This window comes from Rana temporaria, chromosome 12, assembly GCF_905171775.1.
Source record: "Rana temporaria chromosome 12, aRanTem1.1, whole genome shotgun sequence".
NCBI classification, from domain to species: Eukaryota; Metazoa; Chordata; class Amphibia; order Anura; family Ranidae; genus Rana; species Rana temporaria.
Genome location: NC_053500.1, coordinates 45,650,393 through 45,671,547, shown reverse-complemented (window position 1 = coordinate 45,671,547; position 21,155 = coordinate 45,650,393). Strand labels below are relative to the sequence as shown.

The 21,155-nt window shown below is 42.2% G+C and overlaps 1 protein-coding gene across 1 annotated transcript; it reads right to left on the bottom strand.

Moving 5' to 3' along the window:
* Positions 1-248: 248 nt before the first annotated feature.
* Positions 249-1,409, bottom strand: LOC120918286 (cilia- and flagella-associated protein 251-like; the record flags this gene model as incomplete). Its single annotated transcript, XM_040329799.1, has 1 exon — positions 249-1,409. A coding segment is annotated over one exon (1,161 nt), but the record flags the coding sequence as incomplete, so codon positions are not given.
* Positions 1,410-21,155: the final 19,746 nt, after the last annotated feature.

Genomic DNA, 21,155 nt, shown 5'->3' with positions numbered 1-21,155 from the left:
TCTTCTTCTTCTTCTTCTTCTTCTTCTTCTTCTTCTTCTTCTTCTTCTTCTTCTTCTTCTTCTTCTTCTTCTTCTTCTTCTTCTTCTTCTTCTTCTTCTTCTTCTTCTTCTTCTTCTTCTTCTTCTTCTTCTTCTTCTTCTTCTTCTTCTTCTTCTTCTTCTTCTTCTTCTTCTTCTTCTTCTTCTTCTTCTTCTTCTTCTTCTTCTTCTTCTTCTTCTTCTTCTTCTTCTTCTTCTTCTTCTTCTTCTTCTTCTTCTTCTTCTTCTTCTTCTTCTTCTTCTTCTTCTTCTTCTTCTTCTTCTTCTTCTTCTTCTTCTTCTTCTTCTTCTTCTTCTTCTTCTTCTTCTTCTTCTTCTTCTTCTTCTTCTTCTTCTTCTTCTTCTTCTTCTTCTTCTTCTTCTTCTTCTTCTTCTTCTTCTTCTTCTTCTTCTTCTTCTTCTTCTTCTTCTTCTTCTTCTTCTTCTTCTTCTTCTTCTTCTTCTTCTTCTTCTTCTTCTTCTTCTTCTTCTTCTTCTTCTTCTTCTTCTTCTTCTTCTTCTTCTTCTTCTTCTTCTTCTTCTTCTTCTTCTTCTTCTTCTTCTTCTTCTTCTTCTTCTTCTTCTTCTTCTTCTTCTTCTTCTTCTTCTTCTTCTTCTTCTTCTTCTTCTTCTTCTTCTTCTTCTTCTTCTTCTTCTTCTTCTTCTTCTTCTTCTTCTTCTTCTTCTTCTTCTTCTTCTTCTTCTTCTTCTTCTTCTTCTTCTTCTTCTTCTTCTTCTTCTTCTTCTTCTTCTTCTTCTTCTTCTTCTTCTTCTTCTTCTTCTTCTTCTTCTTCTTCTTCTTCTTCTTCTTCTTCTTCTTCTTCTTCTTCTTCTTCTTCTTCTTCTTCTTCTTCTTCTTCTTCTTCTTCTTCTTCTTCTTCTTCTTCTTCTTCTTCTTCTTCTTCTTCTTCTTCTTCTTCTTCTTCTTCTTCTTCTTCTTCTTCTTCTTCTTCTTCTTCTTCTTCTTCTTCTTCTTCTTCTTCTTCTTCTTCTTCTTCTTCTTCTTCTTCTTCTTCTTCTTCTTCTTCTTCTTCTTCTTCTTCTTCTTCTTCTTCTTCTTCTTCTTCTTCTTCTTCTTCTTCTTCTTCTTCTTCTTCTTCTTCTTCTTCTTCTTCTTCTTCTTCTTCTTCTTCTTCTTCTTCTTCTTCTTCTTCTTCTTCTTCTTCTTCTTCTTCTTCTTCTTCTTCTTCTTCTTCTTCTTCTTCTTCTTCTTCTTCTTCTTCTTCTTCTTCTTCTTCTTCTTCTTCTTCTTCTTCTTCTTCTTCTTCTTCTTCTTCTTCTTCTTCTTCTTCTTCTTCTTCTTCTTCTTCTTCTTCTTCTTCTTCTTCTTCTTCTTCTTCTTCTTCTTCTTCTTCTTCTTCTTCTTCTTCTTCTTCTTCTTCTTCTTCTTCTTCTTCTTCTTCTTCTTCTTCTTCTTCTTCTTCTTCTTCTTCTTCTTCTTCTTCTTCTTCTTCTTCTTCTTCTTCTTCTTCTTCTTCTTCTTCTTCTTCTTCTTCTTCTTCTTCTTCTTCTTCTTCTTCTTCTTCTTCTTCTTCTTCTTCTTCTTCTTCTTCTTCTTCTTCTTCTTCTTCTTCTTCTTCTTCTTCTTCTTCTTCTTCTTCTTCTTCTTCTTCTTCTTCTTCTTCTTCTTCTTCTTCTTCTTCTTCTTCTTCTTCTTCTTCTTCTTCTTCTTCTTCTTCTTCTTCTTCTTCTTCTTCTTCTTCTTCTTCTTCTTCTTCTTCTTCTTCTTCTTCTTCTTCTTCTTCTTCTTCTTCTTCTTCTTCTTCTTCTTCTTCTTCTTCTTCTTCTTCTTCTTCTTCTTCTTCTTCTTCTTCTTCTTCTTCTTCTTCTTCTTCTTCTTCTTCTTCTTCTTCTTCTTCTTCTTCTTCTTCTTCTTCTTCTTCTTCTTCTTCTTCTTCTTCTTCTTCTTCTTCTTCTTCTTCTTCTTCTTCTTCTTCTTCTTCTTCTTCTTCTTCTTCTTCTTCTTCTTCTTCTTCTTCTTCTTCTTCTTCTTCTTCTTCTTCTTCTTCTTCTTCTTCTTCTTCTTCTTCTTCTTCTTCTTCTTCTTCTTCTTCTTCTTCTTCTTCTTCTTCCCTCCGTAAGTCCTCAACTTCGTACAAATTGGCCAGTGGCAAAACCAAAAATATAGTTTTTGTAAGCTTTGTTTTTGTTTTTTTGCAGTACCACACTGTATTATGTAATAAGTTAAAGAAAATGTCAAAATTTAGCTAACAAAAACATTTCAAAACTACAGCCCCTGATATTCCCTGAATCACCTCCCATCCGCTGTGACACGCTCGGTGTGATCCTTCCGACACAGCTGATCACAGTTGGGGGGAATTACAGCAGCCCCTTACCATGTGATGAACTATGTCCAATCACAGCTGATCACAATGTGAACACACTTGCCAGTTATTGTCATTCCTTTCCTGTGACAGGGTGAGGAGAGCTGGTAACCAGCTTGTGTGAAAGGTTACATCTACACTGATAATTAAAGGAGTTGTAAAGGAAAAACTTTTTTTTGCTGAAATGACTGTTTACAGGGTATAGAGACATAATAGTTAACTGATTCCTTTTAAAAATTATTAAAAATAGATAAAAATCAATAATATAATGTACCTGTAGTTTCAGTTTCGTTTATGCATCTAGTTTCATGCTTCTGTGAAGTACAGAGACACAGAGCCAATAGAGGGCAGTGATGGTTTGTAAAACAAAAGTGATTGGTTCTGAGGGGTTTAAGACACACAGTAATCACACCTCATTGATTGAAAAAGAAAAAACAAAAACCGCGCTAATACCCTCCCAACCTAATATACCAAGGCAGCAGCTGGCGTGCGATACACAAATGGGCAGCTTTTTTTGTTTCTAACACCTCATTGATTAGTGCCACAGAGAGAAAGCTCCCATGACTTTTTTCATCAGGAAACAGACTGTTCAGAACAGAGAAGGATTATAGCAACATCATAGCAAAAACGAACAATGAGGACATAAAAACAGGACTGCAGTAAGGTAAAGGAAGCTATTTAGCTAAAAAAAATATTTCCTTTAGTGTCCCTTTAAGGCACTGATTATCAGTGCAGCCCCAACAGTGTCCATCAGTCCTGCCAATCAGAAACATGTGGCAGAGGGAAAGTAAGCTCTAATTACAACCAGGAAATGTTTAAATGTGCATGTTACTGTGCTCCCGGATTTGGGGTACCAATATAAATGGAAAGAATAGCTGTCATGTGCTGAGGTCTGTTGTAGTGCTGTGGTCTAATCAGGACAATCAGTACCTAGCTTCAATAAAGCAGTGACTGTTTTTTAACACTCTTTTTAGTGTGTAGACCAGGTACCAACATTAGCTTGGACATAAATGAAATAACTGATTGAGAGGCTTATATGGTGTATCAGTCTGGCAATACAAGATTTATGGTAATATATAATATCAAATCGCATGCCAAATCGCTTCAATGTGAACCTAGGCTCAAAGAGTGACAGTGCTGAAGGCTGAAAATTGGCCTGGGCAGGAAGGGGGTAAAAGTACCCAGTAGGCATGTTTGAGCTCACCCTGCACCCCAAATATGAACCCTTAGAAAAGGCTAAAGGAAAAAACAAACAATTGATCAAATAAGAGTAAGAAAGAGGGCGCGCGGTGCCTTTTTGCAGAAACAGAGAGCGACCCAGAAAAGGATTTCTCTGTGATTTACAAACATCATTGTCTGCTTTCTCTCCAACAGAGGTCTGCTCTTTTTCAGTCATTGTTTTCCTTTCCTCTCTTGCTTTCTGGATCTTTTCTCTCTTTTCTTGTTCATTCAGCACTTGTGGGTCACTCCTCACTCATGTTTCTGGTTTCTATTCTCTCTGCCATCTGCCTTGATCTTTCATCACACGGGAAATGACTATTTTCACCCCCCTTTTGATTACCTTCTGTATGTATTTTTACTTTTTTTCCTCTCGCTCATTTTTTAGTCTTCTTTCTTCCCTCTTGCTCACTTTTTAGTCTTTCTTCCCTCTTGCTCACTTTTTAGTTGTTTTCGTGCCCCTCTCTCACTTTCTAGCTGTCTGATCTTCTTGTTGTTTTTCACATGTCAGTTCTTATCCTTTGTCACATTTCCTAACTCTCTGCATCATCAATAATCTCCATTGTGAAGTCTGTGGGCTGGATTCAGATACAATGGTGTATCTATCCGCCCGGCGTAACGTATCTCAGATATGTTACGCCGCGTAATTTAGGGCGCAAGTTCTGTATTCAGAAACAACTTGCGCCCTTAGTTACGGCGGCGTAACGTATGTGTGTCGGCGTAAGCCCGCCTAATTCAAATGTGGATGATGTGGGCGTGTTTTATGTATATTAACTGTGACCCGCGTATTTGACGTTTTTTACGAAAGCAAATGGTTGCTTTCGACGTGAACGTAAATTACGTCCAGCCCTATTCGCGAACGACTTACGCAAACAACGTAACATTTTCAAATTTTGACGCAGGAACGACGGCCATACTTAACATTGGTGCACGGCATATACACCTCATATAGCAGGGGTAACTTTACGCCGGGAAAAGCCTAACCTAAACGGCGTAAATGTACTGCGTCGGCCGGGCGTACATTTGTGAATTCGCGTATCTAGCTAATTTACATATTCTAGGCGTAAATCAGCGTACACGCCCCTAGCGGCCAGCGTAAATATGCAGTTAAGATCCGATGGCGTAAGAGACTTACGCCGGTCGAATCTAACAGAAATCTATGCGTAACTGATTCTATGAATCAGGCGCATAGATACAACCGGCCATACTCGGAGATACAACGGCATATCTGGAGATACGCCGTCGTATCACGGTTGTGAATCTACCCCCATATGTTCTTTCACAGATTGACTGACATCAATTTAACCTGTTAGTTTGAGATAGCAGTGATAGTTTTAGTCTGGTTGTTTTCTTTTTATTCTTGCAAAAAAAAAATCTATACATTTTTTTGGTGCACAGTTAAAGGATAATTTCACCTTTGGGAACATGTTGCATGTTTCACCCTTCCCCCTTCCTCCTGTGACAGCAGTACAAGGAGAAGTTCCCTGTACCAGCTGTCACTTTTGAAAAAAAACACAGCCCTGCGGGGCTCCACCCACATGGCCGTATCATTCATTCACAGAGTTTGGTGAATGAATGAGCTGCAACTACCGACAGCCTTTGCCAATGTCGGCTTGTAGTTCTCAATGAACTACCACAGTGCTGTTTAGTGCTGTGGTTATTCATTGATTCTTCCTGTCAGTGTGAACCTTACACTTACAGGGCCAGATTCAGGTAGGACTTACGCCGACGTATCTTCTTATACGCCGCGTAAGTCCACGGATGCGCCGTCGTATCTATGCGCCGTATTCTTGAAACTAGATACACCTGAATTCTGGCTCCATCCGACCGACGTAAGTCTCCTACGCCGTTGTATCTTGGGTACATATTTACGCTGGCCGCTAGGGACGCTTCCATTGATTTACGCGTCGAATATGTAAATGACCTAGATACGCCGATTCACAAAGTACTTGCGCCCGTCCCATTAAGCTACACCGTTTACGTAAGGCGTACGTCCGGCGTAAAGTTATCCCACCTAAAGCAGGGGTAAGTCATGTTAGGGTATGGACGTCGGAACAGCCGTCGTATTTTACGTCGTTTACGTAAGTCGTACGTGAATGGGGCTGGGCGTAGGTTACGTTCACGTCGTATGCATTGAGCCGTCGTATCTTAGGGAGTATATGCGACGTGATTCTGCGCGCGCATGCGCCGTTCGTTCGGCCATTCATTTACATGGGGTCACAGTTAATTTTAATTTTAATACAACACGCCCACTACCTTCCTAATTTGACTTAGGCAGGCTTACGCCGGCCCATTTACGCTACGTCGCCGTAACTTAGGGAGCAAGTGCTTTGTGAATACTGGTCTTGCCTCTCTATGTTATGTCGGCATAGCACATATGAGATGCGCTACGCCCGCTCAAACATACGCCACTGTCTGTGAATCTGGCCCACAGTCTGTAATAGTCCTGCATGGCAATCTGCTGATCACTGGTGCAATGCTTTCCAGGCTCCTAAAAAAATACAAATAAAATAGTGTATGCACATTATGTTACCTGCAAAAAAAGTGATTTTATTTTTTATTTAAAAGGTGAACTTATCCTTTAAGGGCATGCCCACTTAAACTGTAAATAAGGTACCCAAGTAAGTGTTATTTATTTTAATTTTTTTAAACAGATTTTATTTTAGATTTATTTTTTATTTTTTATAAGCACATAAACATACACACACAAGACAAATGTTTTTTGAGTATGTTGTGATTGTAAAGGCCCGCTTAAAAAAACAAAAAAACAAACATCTTATACAGTTGGTTTTGCACAGAGCAGCCCGGATCCTCCTCTTCTTGGGTCCCTCTTTGCTGCTCCTAGACCCTCCCTCCTTTTGAGTGCCCCTCAGCCAGCAGCTTTTTACAGGTTGTCACCCAAGTCGAGTCAGAGCTCTGTGTATCTATTCAGACACGGAGCCCCGGCCTGGCCCTGCCCCCTCTTCCCTCATTGGTTGACTGAATTTGATTGACAGCCGGGGGAGCCAATAGCGCCGCTGCTCTGTCTCAGCCAATCAGTGTACTGGATGGTTGAGGGGATCGTGGACATTGCTGAAGAGAGAAGGAGCTCAGTTAGGTAATTGGGGGTGCTGGGGGGGCTGCTACACACAAAAGGTTTTTTTATCTTATTGCATAGAATACATTAAGATAACAAAACCTTCTGCCTTTTACAACTCCTTTAAGTATAGCCTCCTCCTTCTTGATGATATCTCTGCTATGGGTGGATGTTGGCGACACCTGATGTAGCACCCTGATGTTTAGGCAGGGTTGCTAATACATTTAGTTTTCCAGGCAGTAGTTGCCCTGGTTAATTGTTAGTAGATCCACTGATTCCTCTCTTATTCTGGACTTGCTGCACCTTCTCTCTTCTGTCGCTAGGTGGCGTTATGCTGGTGACATTAGATAAACAAGGGCTTAGCAAGGTCAGGTTATGAATGGATAGGGTGTCTCAGCCAATAGGCAGGAGTTTCTTTAAGCCCCTTGGCCTGCTGGGAGAGCCTATTTATTTGGGTGGACTCAGGGGATGAAGGTTCTGTCACCAGCCGGAAGGGGAACCAGTTGTGGTCGGAGGTAGAGGGGAAGCTGTCGCCACTAAGGGACCATCCACCTTTTTAATCCACCGGAGACCACTGTGAGTGAGCTGGAGCCAGTACCAGAGCAGTCTTCTCACCAACCAGGGATGGTGAAGAAGTGGGGAAGCTTCAGTAAGTTCCAAGTCAGGGACCCAGCGGGACAGCAGAGGTGACGCTTGGGGAGCATCAGTGAGTGCCAAGCCAGGGACCTTGCGGGTCAGCAGGGGTGATGCATGAAGAGTACTGAGAGTGCCAAGCCAGGGACCCAGCAGGGAAGCGGGGGTGACGCTTGAGGAAGATACTGAGTTATGGAAGTGGCGATTGGGTCTGAGAGTCTAATGAGAAACTGGGAGCTCAGTGAGTGAAGATCTACAGTGAGAAACTGTAGAGTGTGAAGAGAACTATTCTGTGTTACCAATAGTTAGGTACAATACCGTTAGTGACTTTTACAAGATTGTTGCCATAGGAGACAGCGGCCTTACCTATACAGAAGTGGTGTCCGGCTGGAGGCCTTCCACTGTATAGCTGTCTATCTGTAGAAGTCTCGGAGTCTGAAAATTATCATTGCATCTACTTAAGGGTGTCCTGGCCCTAAGCCGCTCTCCCACAGTTCTGTTGAGATAATCTCATTTTCATTCAAAAAGTGTATGGCGCCCATCACTTCATCTTGCATTACACCCACCATATAGACAGAAAAATTTTACCGCGCTAAAATACCCGACGTACGTTTCGTCAAATAATGACGTTGTCATTATTTGACGAAACGTACGTCGGCTAAGGAGACGCTCTGACGTGTGGCGTTACGGTCCATGAGGACGGGCGTTCGTGGAAGCCGGCCGGCTCATCTTTTAAACTTTCTTGAATGACATTTTTGTAAGTGCATCTTTTATACTAAATTCAACATTTTTTTTACGGTACATCACTATTGTGGATTCATTTTTTCCTGTGGTTTTACTGTTGCTGTGGAAACTGGGAGAGCCCTGAGTCTGTGAGGTTGGAGACAGTCCGGTTTAAAGGCCCTGGCTGGGGTACAGCAGCAAGCCATTAAAGCTTATCTGTCTGGTAAGCGTGTAATTTATATGGTGCTCCCTATGGGTGGTGGTTCTCTCTTTCCCAGTGTGTTATTATATGGTCAATTTTCCAATCAATTACGGTACATCACTATTGTGAGCCTTTTCTCTTTGGGATTTGTATACCATCTTCGGTAATTGGGAGGATCCTCATCCCTGATGTCGATGGCGGTTCCAGTGTAAAGACCCTGGCTGGGGTTCAGCCGCAAGCCTATTATGCTTGCCTTCTGGTAAGCGCACATCTTATTAAGTTCTTCACCGGTGGTGGTTACGTTTTGGCTTCACTGCATTGTTATATTTCACCATTAATATTCCAAGCTAATTGAGGACTTTTTGAATCTTTGGACTTTATTGCTTGGTCTTGCCAATATTGATTAACAATTTCAATTTTCACCTTTTAGCACAACTATAATATTTTTTCCATTACACCCACCATGCCTTGTAACCCACTCTACAAAGACGGATGTCAGCTAACCCTGGCTCTGGAGGTCACCATTAGGCCTTTGAAGGTCTGGGACCTTGCTACATTCCAACAAGAGCTTTCTGCTTTACCTCTTCTGTGATTAGGTTAAAATCTTCATGCTACATTCTCTGTATTGTCAAATAGGTTAACTATGCAACAGAGGAGCAAGTCTTTCTTAAGACCACTTCTTAATGCAAATGTTGAAACCCATTGGTTAATGGTATAAGTACTTTGGTTGCAGACCATGACCCAAGCATTAAGGTCAGTGAGTTCAAGCTGCTGTTCCATTTTTTACCAGCTTTCCCACAGAAACATGGAAGCTGCCATTGCTGGCTTGCTACTCATACTTGTCTGGCTAAAATGCTGACCCTCTTTCTTTGGGACACTAACCCAGAAGAATGCAAATAAGAACTTCTTAATTTATTCTGCTTTAATGGTATGCATACTTACTCTGAATCAATGATTTAAAGTATTGATTCCAGAGTGTAAGAAATTACCAAGGCAGTAGGGAATATTATTTATAGATTATATGTTATTAATATGATATGTGGGAATAGATTTAGAGATACGGATGAACATAATTAGTAAAACGTGTGTATGTTACCCTAGGTGAGAACTGGTCTGTTGGTTATAGGATCAACAACTCTCTTAAGAAAGACAAAGGTTATCCTGTTGGTGCCTTTGTTAGTTGTTGCTAACGCCAAGTGTTGCTTATTAGGATTGCCCATTTGTTTATAGGGGTAGGTGAATAGGCAGAGGCCAGTTAATAGAATCTCCTGGCATTGGTTATATCTGATCTGCTTTTGACTAGTTACTGTATCTATCCAGTTTATGATGGTTTAAATGTTATGCCTTTTGTTCTTGGGTACGTCTTCCACAATGTAGGGACTTTGTTACTTAATAGTTTGAGTGTTGCTGTATTAATTATAAAAATAAAGTGTAGCGCTTATATAAGTACAAATTAAGGAATTACCCTTTCAAAGAATTATTGGTTATGGTGAACACAATATAATCATGATCCATGCATAGACAGTGTGATAAAAATAAATTAACATACAATGTGAACTCTAATAGATCCTTGGAAAGATACCCAATGGGAAGGGGGTTGTGGTCTAAAGATGAAATGAATCACCAAAAATAGCACACAATGTGAATGTGATACTTAAAAAACAGAAATACATTACATGTACTCAAAACAGTGGAATGAACATATCTACACATGAGCTATAGACCCTATGTGAGGTAAGTCCACCAAAAAGGAACAGTGAAAAGTTTGACATGAAATGAGAAGCCCAAATACAATTGTCCTGAATAGCTGGAGCAAATAGAAAATCAGTCCTCATATGTGCTGGAAACCAAAAATGGCAAACAACAAGCAATCCTTCGGATGGATAGTCCAATGGAGGAGGTCTGGTCCACAATATATACAAAACTTGTATGAGGTCTCTATAAATATGGTGTGATGATACAGATATCACCCGGGAGTGCCTTCACCGATGGGCAGGGGGAGAAGTAAATACTCTTACCATCACGGGTGGACCCAGCTCACCGTACAGCGGTGGATCTACAGCGCTTAATCACACCAAAAGCGACCAGGACTGGAACCATGAGACGTCTCCTTTCTTTGGCAAGCAGGCGAATACTCCAACAGCATCAGAATCTGGTGTTGGCCCACCAGAATGACATCCAACCAAGGTTTCAGCAGGGCTTAATGGGGCATGTAAAAAGAACAAAAAAGCCTCCACATAGTGTGATATTGAAAAAACTGGCAATTATTTTTTTTTATTATTGCCAACCACAAACTTGAAACCATAAGCAAAAAGGTAAAAATGGCAATAAAAACCTTTTACACACAGTCCAAAAAATAAAAATAAAAATCAAATAGGTAAAAAGGAGCAGAGAAAGTGATGTTAGCGTGGTAGGGCAGCTGGTGCTGGCATACAAACCCGTTGCGTTTCGTCTAATAAGACATCAACTGGGGTGTTGCTGTATTAATTGTCTTTTGTATTTATTTATATGGCACATCAATTAGGATTTGTTCTGTCATATTTGTGTAATATTTTCTTGTCAGTAACTAGATTGTTCATATGTACTTTGTACAATATACTATTTTTCTTCACACACAGTTTGTAATGTGTGTTTCATTGCTGACCTACCCCTAATGGGTGTTCATTAATAATTGATATTATTTATTAATGCCCATAATAATATTTAATCACTACATGTCAGTCAGACAACTTGGATTTCCAGAAGCAGGTCAGCAGTAGCAGCCCACTTTATAATTTAAAAGTCAGCAGCCCAAAGAAAGAATGAGGTCATTGAATGTTGCTGTATGAGCTGTTAGGCAGCCTGTTAAGATTTTACACCAGACGCTTGTTGCCATTGTTGGTATCTGGTAAGCCATTTTTGTGTGAATTTGCCTTTTAAAGTGAGCTTGTGATTTGCCAACATAAGGCAAAGTGACAGGTTTACTTTAATCCATACCTTTGTATTGTTTCCACTCCGCTCTGTTCAGTCACCCCCAGTAAAAGCAAATTCCTATGTAAGCTATAAGTTGCTAAATCAGAGGTTACATAGGGTTTTGGGCCAATCAGCAGTGTCACCTGGAATAGTTCACCTGCTCTGTCATACTCAGAAGTACCACACCTGCTAAGGAAGGGCAATAGGAAATAATTGGTCTGGAGGCAGGGGAGCATTTGCCCCAGAGCCAGTACTAAATAAGACATTTTGGGATGGTAGCAATGACTGGAGATACTTTACCATGCAGACAGTGGTCAGAGTGGAACCAGAAGTCCTTTGTGAGTGAGTAACTTGTATAGCGCTACAAATGCGAACTAAATTGCCTCAAGGCGCTGTATCCAATGTGGTCGTCCAGCCAAGCTTCAGAATAGATAGGTCTTAAGTTTTTTTCTGAAGGCCCGATTGTTTTCCTCCATCTGAATGTCTGTAGGTAGAGCGTTCCATAACCGTGGCCCTTGAACAGTGAAGATGTAGCGAGATTTGGGGATATAAGTGAAGTGAACTCCTGCCCTGTCTAGAGTGAGGGGACAAGTGAAAAGTGGGGATACTGCTGCAAATAAAAAAGAGGTCTACCTCGATAGACAAAAAGTGATAATTGTAACAAGTGAAATATTTGCGCTGTAAAGTGTTATACAAATTAATGTGTGTGTGTGCATATAACCACATACATATACAAGTACAAAAAATGGGTGGGGAAAGTCCAAAAAAGGGGAGTGACACTAATATACCAGTAAACAATATTGTTGAATAGTCCTTAATCGAGGGCACAGTGCTGAAGAGGTCCAGGTACAACAAAATCCAACCATGTAGGGGTGCAGTTCATCAATACTTAATCCAATCAATAACGTTGTGAAGTGAAAAATGTTGAAAAACACAACAATAAAAATAAAATATAAAAATAGAAATAAAAATAAATATAAAAATAAAAATAAAAATAAGGGTCAAGGTATTTCAGAAAAAAGATGCCTTGTATCCAAAAAGGGTGAAAGATAGAGAGTGAGCCGTAACCAAGATCTCATATATGCACCTCTAGTGATCCCAGCAGCTCACCTCTAATCTGGCAAGCTGGATTAAATCAGCCTGATCCTGATGGGTGTGGTCCGTTGTTGGATATCACATACGGGTCTCCATAAAGTGTATTACATGAAAAAGTAAAAAGGGTAGAAACCAAATGGTGTGATAACGTCACAGAGAGGGGTAGCAATGTCTTCTGATTTAAACCAGTGGAGATGCACTCACATGTAGGTGAAAAAACTGGGGCTCTTATCCACGAACGCCAAGCTCGTCAGTCCCTCCTTCCTCTCCCTTACTGATTCTCCAGGGTTAGGAGTCCCGTGTCCCCAATGGTTCACGAATCGGCTCTTGTTATGTATGAGGATCTCGGTGGTGTATGTGGGGTAAGAGAGAAGGACAAGCCTGATCGTGTGATATCATCAACAATAAACAAAAACCCCCCAGGAATGCCCAGGTGGTAATGCACTCACATGAACAATATAACATAAAAGACTTTCCTCCACGAGTGCGGACTCGCAATAAATCTGTGCCTCCAACACTTCCCCTCTATCTGTGGCTCAGTCCGGACACTCAGATGTGGCAGTCATACATGGGGGGAAGTGGAATAGACAACCACAGCGTAGCCCAGTCAGACGTGAAAAGTTTATTTTAAAAACACTTAAAAACTCACATTTAAAATCGAAATTGCTGCATCAATCCGACGAGTGGCGAACTCGTATATCCAGTGGTCGGATGCTGGAGTGTGTCAAGCCCTCCAATCCCGACACGTATCGTCAACATGTGACTTCCCCTTATGACCGGGGAGATTGGTTCCCATGTTTTTTTACCCCTTACCAGTCTGGCTGCAGTGTTCTGGATGACTTGTAGACGAACAATCTGGTATTTCGGTAGTCCTAGGTAGAGGGAATTTGCGTAGTCGAGTCTGGAATTGATTAGTGTTCCAACTACTACTGCTGTGTCTTCTTTCGGGATGAAGGGGATGAGTCTACGCAGCAAGCAGAGAAGATAGTGAGATCCGCTGACCACCGATCCTATTTGTGTGTCCATAGACATGTCTGAGTCAAAGATAACTCCAAGGCTTTTTACTTTAGTGCTTGGGGTGATGGTTTGTCCAAAGATGGTGGGAGCAATCCAAGTCGTCCTAGAATTTGTCTTCCGGTTTGCGTAGAGAAAGAGAAGTTCTGTTTTGGATCCATTGAGTTTGAGGGAGCTCTCTGTCATCCAATTATCTATCAATGTCAGGTATTTTTCTAATCTGCGATATTGATCTTTTTTGTTGGTGATGCGAAGGTAAAGTTGAGTGTCGTCCGCGTAGGAGTGGTAGAGCAGGTCTTGTTTGCTGATGATTGTGAGGAGTGGGCGGAGGTAGATGTTGAAGAGCACTGGTGACAGAGGTGATCCTTGAGGGACTCCGCATGTGACGGTGCAGGATTCTGACTTGTAACTTGGTAACCAGATACGCTTAAATTAGGCTAAGATACGAGCGGCGTAAGTGTCTTACACTGTCGTATCTTAAAGTGTAATTTTTAGGCTGGCTGCTAGGTGGCGCTTCCATTGCGTTCTGCGTAGAATATGTAAATCACTAGATACGCCGATTTACGAACGTACGCCCGGCCGACGCAGTAAAGATACGCCGTTTCCGTAAGAGATAGGCCGCCTAAAGATAAACATGCCCCCTGGGTGGCGTAGCCAATGTTAAGTATGGCCGTTGTTCCCGCATCGAAATTTGAAAATTTTACGTCGTTTGCGTAAGTCGTCCGTGAATAGGGCTGGATGTAATTTACGTCCACGTTGAAACCAATACGTCCTTGCGGCGTACTTTGCCGCAATGCACACTGGGATATGTACATGGACGGCGCATGCGCCGTTCCTAAAAAACGTCAATCACGTCAGGTCAACCCATATTGACATAAAACACGCCCCCCTCAGCCTAATTTGAATTAGGTGCGCTTACGCCCGCCGCATTTACGCTACGCTGCCATAACTTAGCAGGCAAGTACTTTGTGAATACAGTACTTGCCTAGCTAACTTACGGCGGCGTAGTGTAAATACGATAAGCTACGCCGCCGCAAAGATGCGGCGGGATACGTGAATCCAGCTATTAGATGACAAGAGCTGCAAAGTAAGCTGATTGATGTGAAAATGTGTGTTGCAATGGGCCATGACCTTTAGGAACACCTTTCACAATGCTCACACATCAATGAAGCACCACAGCACACACTGTATAAAACACTTTTATTGGACTGTCGAAATCTGTCCTTAACTTGAGGGGCTTGTAGTATGCTCTTATTCTCCAGTCAAAAGGTTCTAGATCTCTAAAAAATTTTAGAACCTGTGCTGGGGATTTCCCCAAAGTCTGCATGTGACCAAAACATAGTAAAAAGAGAATACATAAACAGGGCTGTAAATGGATTTTACCATTACTTATAAGATTAGTGAGTTGGGAACACAGACATAAGCACAGTATACACAATTGAGTCAACCATCCCTACACTCCGCTTCCTTATGTTCTTCCTATTAAGTTGCAGTTTAATGTCAGGTAACTGATAATTAGGAATAGAATTGTGTGACCCTCATATTATTTGGTGTTCCCCTGACACAAACATCCACTACTTACTGAAGATAAAGCAATCTCCCATTACCGCCTCAGGGGCTGCACCATATGGCAGCAGGTTATCATGTTTCACTTTATTATATCAGCAAAGGTGATTAATACATTTAGGAATTTCATCGACACTGATTATTTGTGTGCTAAAATTATTTGTATTTTACAACAGTATTATAACATGTATGAAACCAAAATTCAAGGTACAGTTTTTTATCTTTAAAGGAATAACCTGTGCTTAGAAAAAGGTGTAGGCTGCTATTGCTGAACTCTATGTGAAACATTTAATTACCTGACCGTCTCTGACTTAAAGAGTTTGTATAGGTTCAGCTTTTTTTTTTAAATAACAAACATGTCATACTTACCTGCGCTGTACAATGGTTTTACACAGAGCAGCCCTGATCCTCCTCTTCTCGGGTCCCCCGCCGGTCCTCCTGGCCACTCCCCACTGCTAAGTGCCCACATAGCAAACTGCTTGCTCTTCGATCACTCCGCCCGTGTGTGTCTATGAGGAATGCAAAGTGCGGATTGGCCGCTCCCCCTGTTCCCTCCTCACTGCCTGTAATTGACGATATCAACTTAACTGCTCTGTGGTAATGGGTTTGCATAGATCAGCCCAGATCTTCCTCTTCTCAAGTCCTCGTCGATGCAATGTGCTCCTCCCCCCTGCTGAGTGCCCCTATAGCAAGCCACTTGTTATGGGGGAGCACTCATGTGTGCTCGCTCCCAAACAGTGGTGGCCCATCCATACAGGGCGCAGGGGCGACACCCCACTAATCCATGCTCCCGGCCCCTAATCTACATATGTATGGCGCCGGTCGTATGGATTTCAATGTTTTTTTATTATTTAAGCACTTGGTTAGAGCCTGAGGCTCTAATTGGCTTAAAAAAGGGTGGGCTTGGGCATAGAGCACTGCCCACTGAGCCCATCCAGTTGTGCGACAACTCCCATCCAATCAGGAAGCTGGTCCTGAGACCCGATTGGCCAAGAGGAGAAGCGATCGTATTGGGAGCCGCAGAGGAGGAGACGCAGGCCCACGACCTAGATGGTGTAAGTGTGGTTTGTTTGCCCCTCCCCCAAAATGGAGCACCAGCCACCACTGCTCCCGAGCACCTCTGTGTGTCCGTCGATACACCGAATGGGGCTCAGCCCCGCCCCCAATTCCCTTTCACTGGCTGTGATTGAGCCATTGGCTCCTGCTGCTGTGCCTCAGCCAATGAGGAGGCAGAGCTTCAAATTACGATCTCATACACGATACATAGCAAACATAGCGTGATACTGCTCATTAACTCATAAAAAGCTTGGTCTGGTAGCAGGAAAAAGAACTTAAGGACTGGATTTCTTTAGAATAACAAAAGCATTAAACTGGGAGGCCAATAAGTTGGTACCAGAGAAGCAAAAGGGCTGGAGACTGCCTTCTACATCTAGTAAGATCATTGCAGATGACTTCACCCTTGAGGAACTAGAAGCAGTATTTAGGAAGAAGATCTCCTCCGCACACCCAGATCTTGTGAAGGCTTTCAGACTGGATGTGTCTCACTGGATGCCTTAGGCCTCGTACACACGGTCGGTTTGGTCCGCTGAGAATGAACCGAAGTTCATTTTCATCGGACCAAACCGACCGTGTGTATAGGCTATCGGTCTGGTTTCCTTCGGTCCAAAATTTTTAAACATGCTTCAAAACCGAACCGCTGGACCGCTGGGCGATCGGACCAAACCGATGGTTAGTACAGAAAAGCATCGGTTCAAAACCCGCGCATGCTCAGAATCAAGTCGACGCATGCTTGGAAGCATTGAACTTCGTTTTATTCAGCACGTCGTGTGTTTTACGTCAACGCGTTCTGACACGATCGGATTTTGGACTGATGGTGTGTACACATATCAGGCCGTCAGGCCACTTCAGAGGTGAACCGCTGAAAACGAACCGACGGACCAGTCTCATCGGTTTGGTCCGACCGTGTGTACAAGGCCTTAAAGTCAGTCATTAATATCTTCACCTTCCTGCTACCAGGCAAAACATTTCACGAGTTAATGAGCAGTATCACGCTATGATCCTTTATATTTTGAATACATATGTATCATGTATAAGATCGTAATTGGAAGCACACCTGGACCGCCAGCACCTCTATGTATACACCTGGGAAAGTATTTCCCTGCAGTGCGTTTGGCTTTTCCATTCGTTTGGAAGCCATTGCATTCTGGTAAGCGGCTATCTTCTACACTGGTGGTGGATTTACAGAGGATTTGGGGAAGCTGGTTCTCACATGCATACTGCTATCTGGTTTATTCACCACTCGTGGACAGTACTCTTCTGAAACACTGGAATTTTATTTCACATTCAATGGCTTTTCTTTTTTCTTCTTTTTTTTTCTAGTTTGAAAAATTATGAGCACATTTTTTATGATGAACTTGATTATTTTTTTTATTTGTTTTTTACAATTTATAAATTTTTGAGATCAAGTTATATGTATCATTTTTTTTTATATAGCACCACACTATGTATGGCATTTTGATTGGTATTGGGCGTTTTTATCTATTGACCCGTGCTAGCAGCTGTTTTTATCATTTAGAAGTCTTCTTTTGTGCATATATTCCTCTTTTTTTTTTTTTTATGTGTAGCACTACCCCCGAAGGAGCTGCTGGTTTGTTTTGGGTGGCATGTTACCTCATGTGTCTCCGCCGTCTAGGGTTTTTTGATGAGAGTTGAAGTAATGGAATGTCCACACAACAGGTGTCTTTTCTGTGCTCTTTATTACCCAGCCGGGTAAAAACAGTAGGACTTGGTGAAGAATGTAGAAGTGAGGAATAACAGATTCAGGTGTAAGTAATAGGAAAACAGTCCTGCTTCCAACGACAACTTCTTTTCTTGCCACTCCAGCCGGAATGGGTGTAGCGCACCTATACAGGCCTCTCTCACAAGCCTGACAGACAGATAGTCACTCGGAACTTGGGAATAAGTCTCTGCCACAGACCCTCCCTATGGTTGCAACAATGGAGATAATCCTACTTAGCAGATTAGACACCTGCATCTCCTTCAGGTAGTTCAGTAGGTTACTGACTGATAGGCGGCCGGTGTCCAGCCTCTCAGCACCCGGTTACCTTGGTCCCCGGTGGATGGTCAGAACCCTCTTGGAACACCAGCCTCTCTTGGTAATCCTCAGGCAGACTTTCCACTGAACAGCTTCCTCCTACAGGACTAATGCTTGGGACCTCCTTTAGATTAGGGACCAAGTCGATCACTGGGCCCCAGCCACAGCTCAGATGTTTCAGACCAACATGGTCCCGGAACCAGGAACACGCGTGGCACGTGGTCTGCCTCATAAATACCCCTTCCCAGCATGCCTAGCAAGGAAATCCTCCTCCTGATAGGTTGCTGGGAGAAAGTATCCAAATCTCTGACTCCACTGCTGCCACCTGCTGACCTGGGGTGTGATCAGCACCACACGAATGGCACGTACAGGCACATTGGCGTACCTGTACGTTCCTGCCTAGACGTGGGTAGGGGGTCCGATCGGGACCCCCCCCCCTACATGCGGCGGTCGGATTCCCGCGGGGAGTGATCCGGGACGACTGCGCGGCTATTCGTTTATAGCCGCTCCGTCACGATCGCTCCCCGGAGCTGAAGAACGGGGAGAGCCGTATGTAAACACGGCTTCCCCGTGCTTCACTGTGGCGGCTGCATTGATCGAGTGATCCCTTTTATAGGGAGACTCGATCGATGACGTCAGTCCTACAGCCACACCCCCCTACAGTTGTAAACACACACTAGGTGAACCCTAACTCCTACAGCGCCCCCTGTGGTTAACTCCCAAACTGCAACTGTCATTTTCACAATAAACAATGCAATTTAAATGCATTTTTTTCTGTGAAAATGACAATGGTCCCAAAAATGTGTCAAAATTGTCCGAAGTGTCCGCCATAATGCCGCAGTCACGAAAAAAATCGCTGATCGCCACCATTAGTAGTAAAAAATAAATAAATAATAAAACTATCCCCTATTTTGTAAACGCTATAAATTTTGCGCAAACCAATCGATAAACGCTTATTGCGATTTTTTTTTACCAAAAATAGGTAGAAGAATACGTATCGGCCTAAACTGAGGAAAAAAACAGTTTTTTATATATGTTTTTGGGGGATATTTATTACAGCAAAAAGTAAAAATATTGCATTTTTTTCAAAATTGTCGCTCTATTTTGGTTTATAACGCAAAAAATAAAAACCGCAGAGGTAATCAAATACCACCAAAAGAAAGCTCTATTTGTGGGGAAAAAAGGACGCCAATTTTGTTTGGGAGCCACGTCGCACGAGCGCGCAATTGTCTGTTAAAGCGACGCAGTGCCGAATTGTAAAAACGCCTTTGGGCATTTAGCAGCATATTGGTCCGGGGCTTAAGTGGTTAAATGGTTACTTCAAAAAGAATAATAGATATAAAATAAGCTTAAACATAAAAAAAAAATGAATATAAAATGAACCTAAAACCATTATCATTTTCCCTTAAAGCAACCAATACTTTTCTGTTTCTTGCCTTCATTTAAAAAATGACATCTCTTTGGTTTCTGTGAGCAAACCAGATAGCTCTTCTCGGCCATCTGCTATGTATTTTGAAATGGAACATATTGAGTTAACAGATCAGAATTTTTTTCAAGGAGCGGTATGCGCCTTGCTGAACAATTTTTTCTTTAATTGCGCAGAGAATAAAACCATTGAGTCAGGCATGCAGTGATTATAGCCACATCCTCTGTCCTCGAACCCGCTGTAAACTTCAAGATGAAGACTCTGGTAATTAATGTGTATTAACAGGGGCACCTCTGAGACTGGAGTGGAACACACAGCTCTCTGCACTCTCTTCCTCAAAAAACAAGCAGTAAACACACAAGAGATGGATGATCACAGTGTAGCTCATTATTGATTATCAGTAGATATCTTATTACAGAGACACTGTGGGCTAAAAAAGTAAAGGAGACTATTCATAAGAAGAAAATGAGAAAACTGGAATAAAAGTTGCTGCCTATAGTATCAATTAGATTTCTTATTTCATTTCACCAGAGAATAAAATGTAAGAACCGAGCAGTCACTGCGGGCAGCGTCTCCACTCTTCTTCTCATTTTCATGCTGATCCATTGGCTTTGGTAATTTCTCAGTTGCATCTTCTTTTCTTTTCTCACTCTGAACATGTTACAGTGCCTTAGAAAAAGTATTCATACCCCTTGGGGGTCATGTCACAACCCCAAACATTTTTATTGGGATTTTATGTGATAGACCAACAAAAAGTGGCACATAATTGTGAAGTGGAAGGAAAATTATAAATGATAATTGTTTTTACAAATAAATATGTGAAAAGTGTGGTGTGCATTTGTATTCAGCCCCCCTGAGTCAATACTTTGTAAAACCACCTTTCACTGCAATTACAGCTGCAAATCTTTTTGGGGATGTCTCTACCAGCTTTGCACATCTAGAGAGTGACATTTATGGCCATTTTTCTTTGCAAAATATCTCAAGCTCTGTCAGATTGGATGGAGAGCGTCTGTGAATAGCAATTTTCAAGTCTTGTCACAGTATCTCAATTGGATTTAGGTCTGGACTTTGACCGGGCCATTCTAACACAATAATATGCTTTGCTCTAAACCAGGGGTCTCCAAACTTTTCAAACAAAGGGCCAGGTTACTATCCTTTAGACTTTAGGGGGGCCGGATTGTGGCCAGTGGAATATGTCTCAGGCCCAACATCAGTGAGAATAAACATGGGCTTAGGGTTTGTGATCAATAGGAGGAGGAATGGTGCCCCATCATTGGTATTAGTGGGAGTAATATTACCCCATCATCTGTATTAGTGGAAGATATAGTACCCTATTGTTGGTGTCAGTAGGAGGAATATTGCCTCATATAATTGGCAGATAAAGGCTAGCAAACGGCTACATTCGGCCCTCGGGCCGCAGTTTGGAGACCCCTGCTCTAAACCATTCCATTGTATCTCTGGCTGTATGTTTAGGGTTGTTGTCCTGTTGGAGGGTAAACCTTCACCCCAGTCTCAAGTCATTTGCAGACTCCAACAGGTTTTCTTCTAAGATTGCCCTGTATTTGGCTCTGTCACTTTTCCCATCAACTCTAACCAATTTCCCTGTCCCTACTGAAGAAAAGAATCCCCAGAACATGATGCTGCCACCACCATGTTTCACGGTGGGGATGATGTGTTCAGGGTGATGTGCGGTGCTAGTTTTCCGCCACACATAGGCCCAGATTCAGAAAGGACTTACGATGGCGCAGCGCCATGTACGCCGTCGTAAGTCTTAATCCGAGCCGTCGTATCTATGCGCCTGATTCTTAGAATCA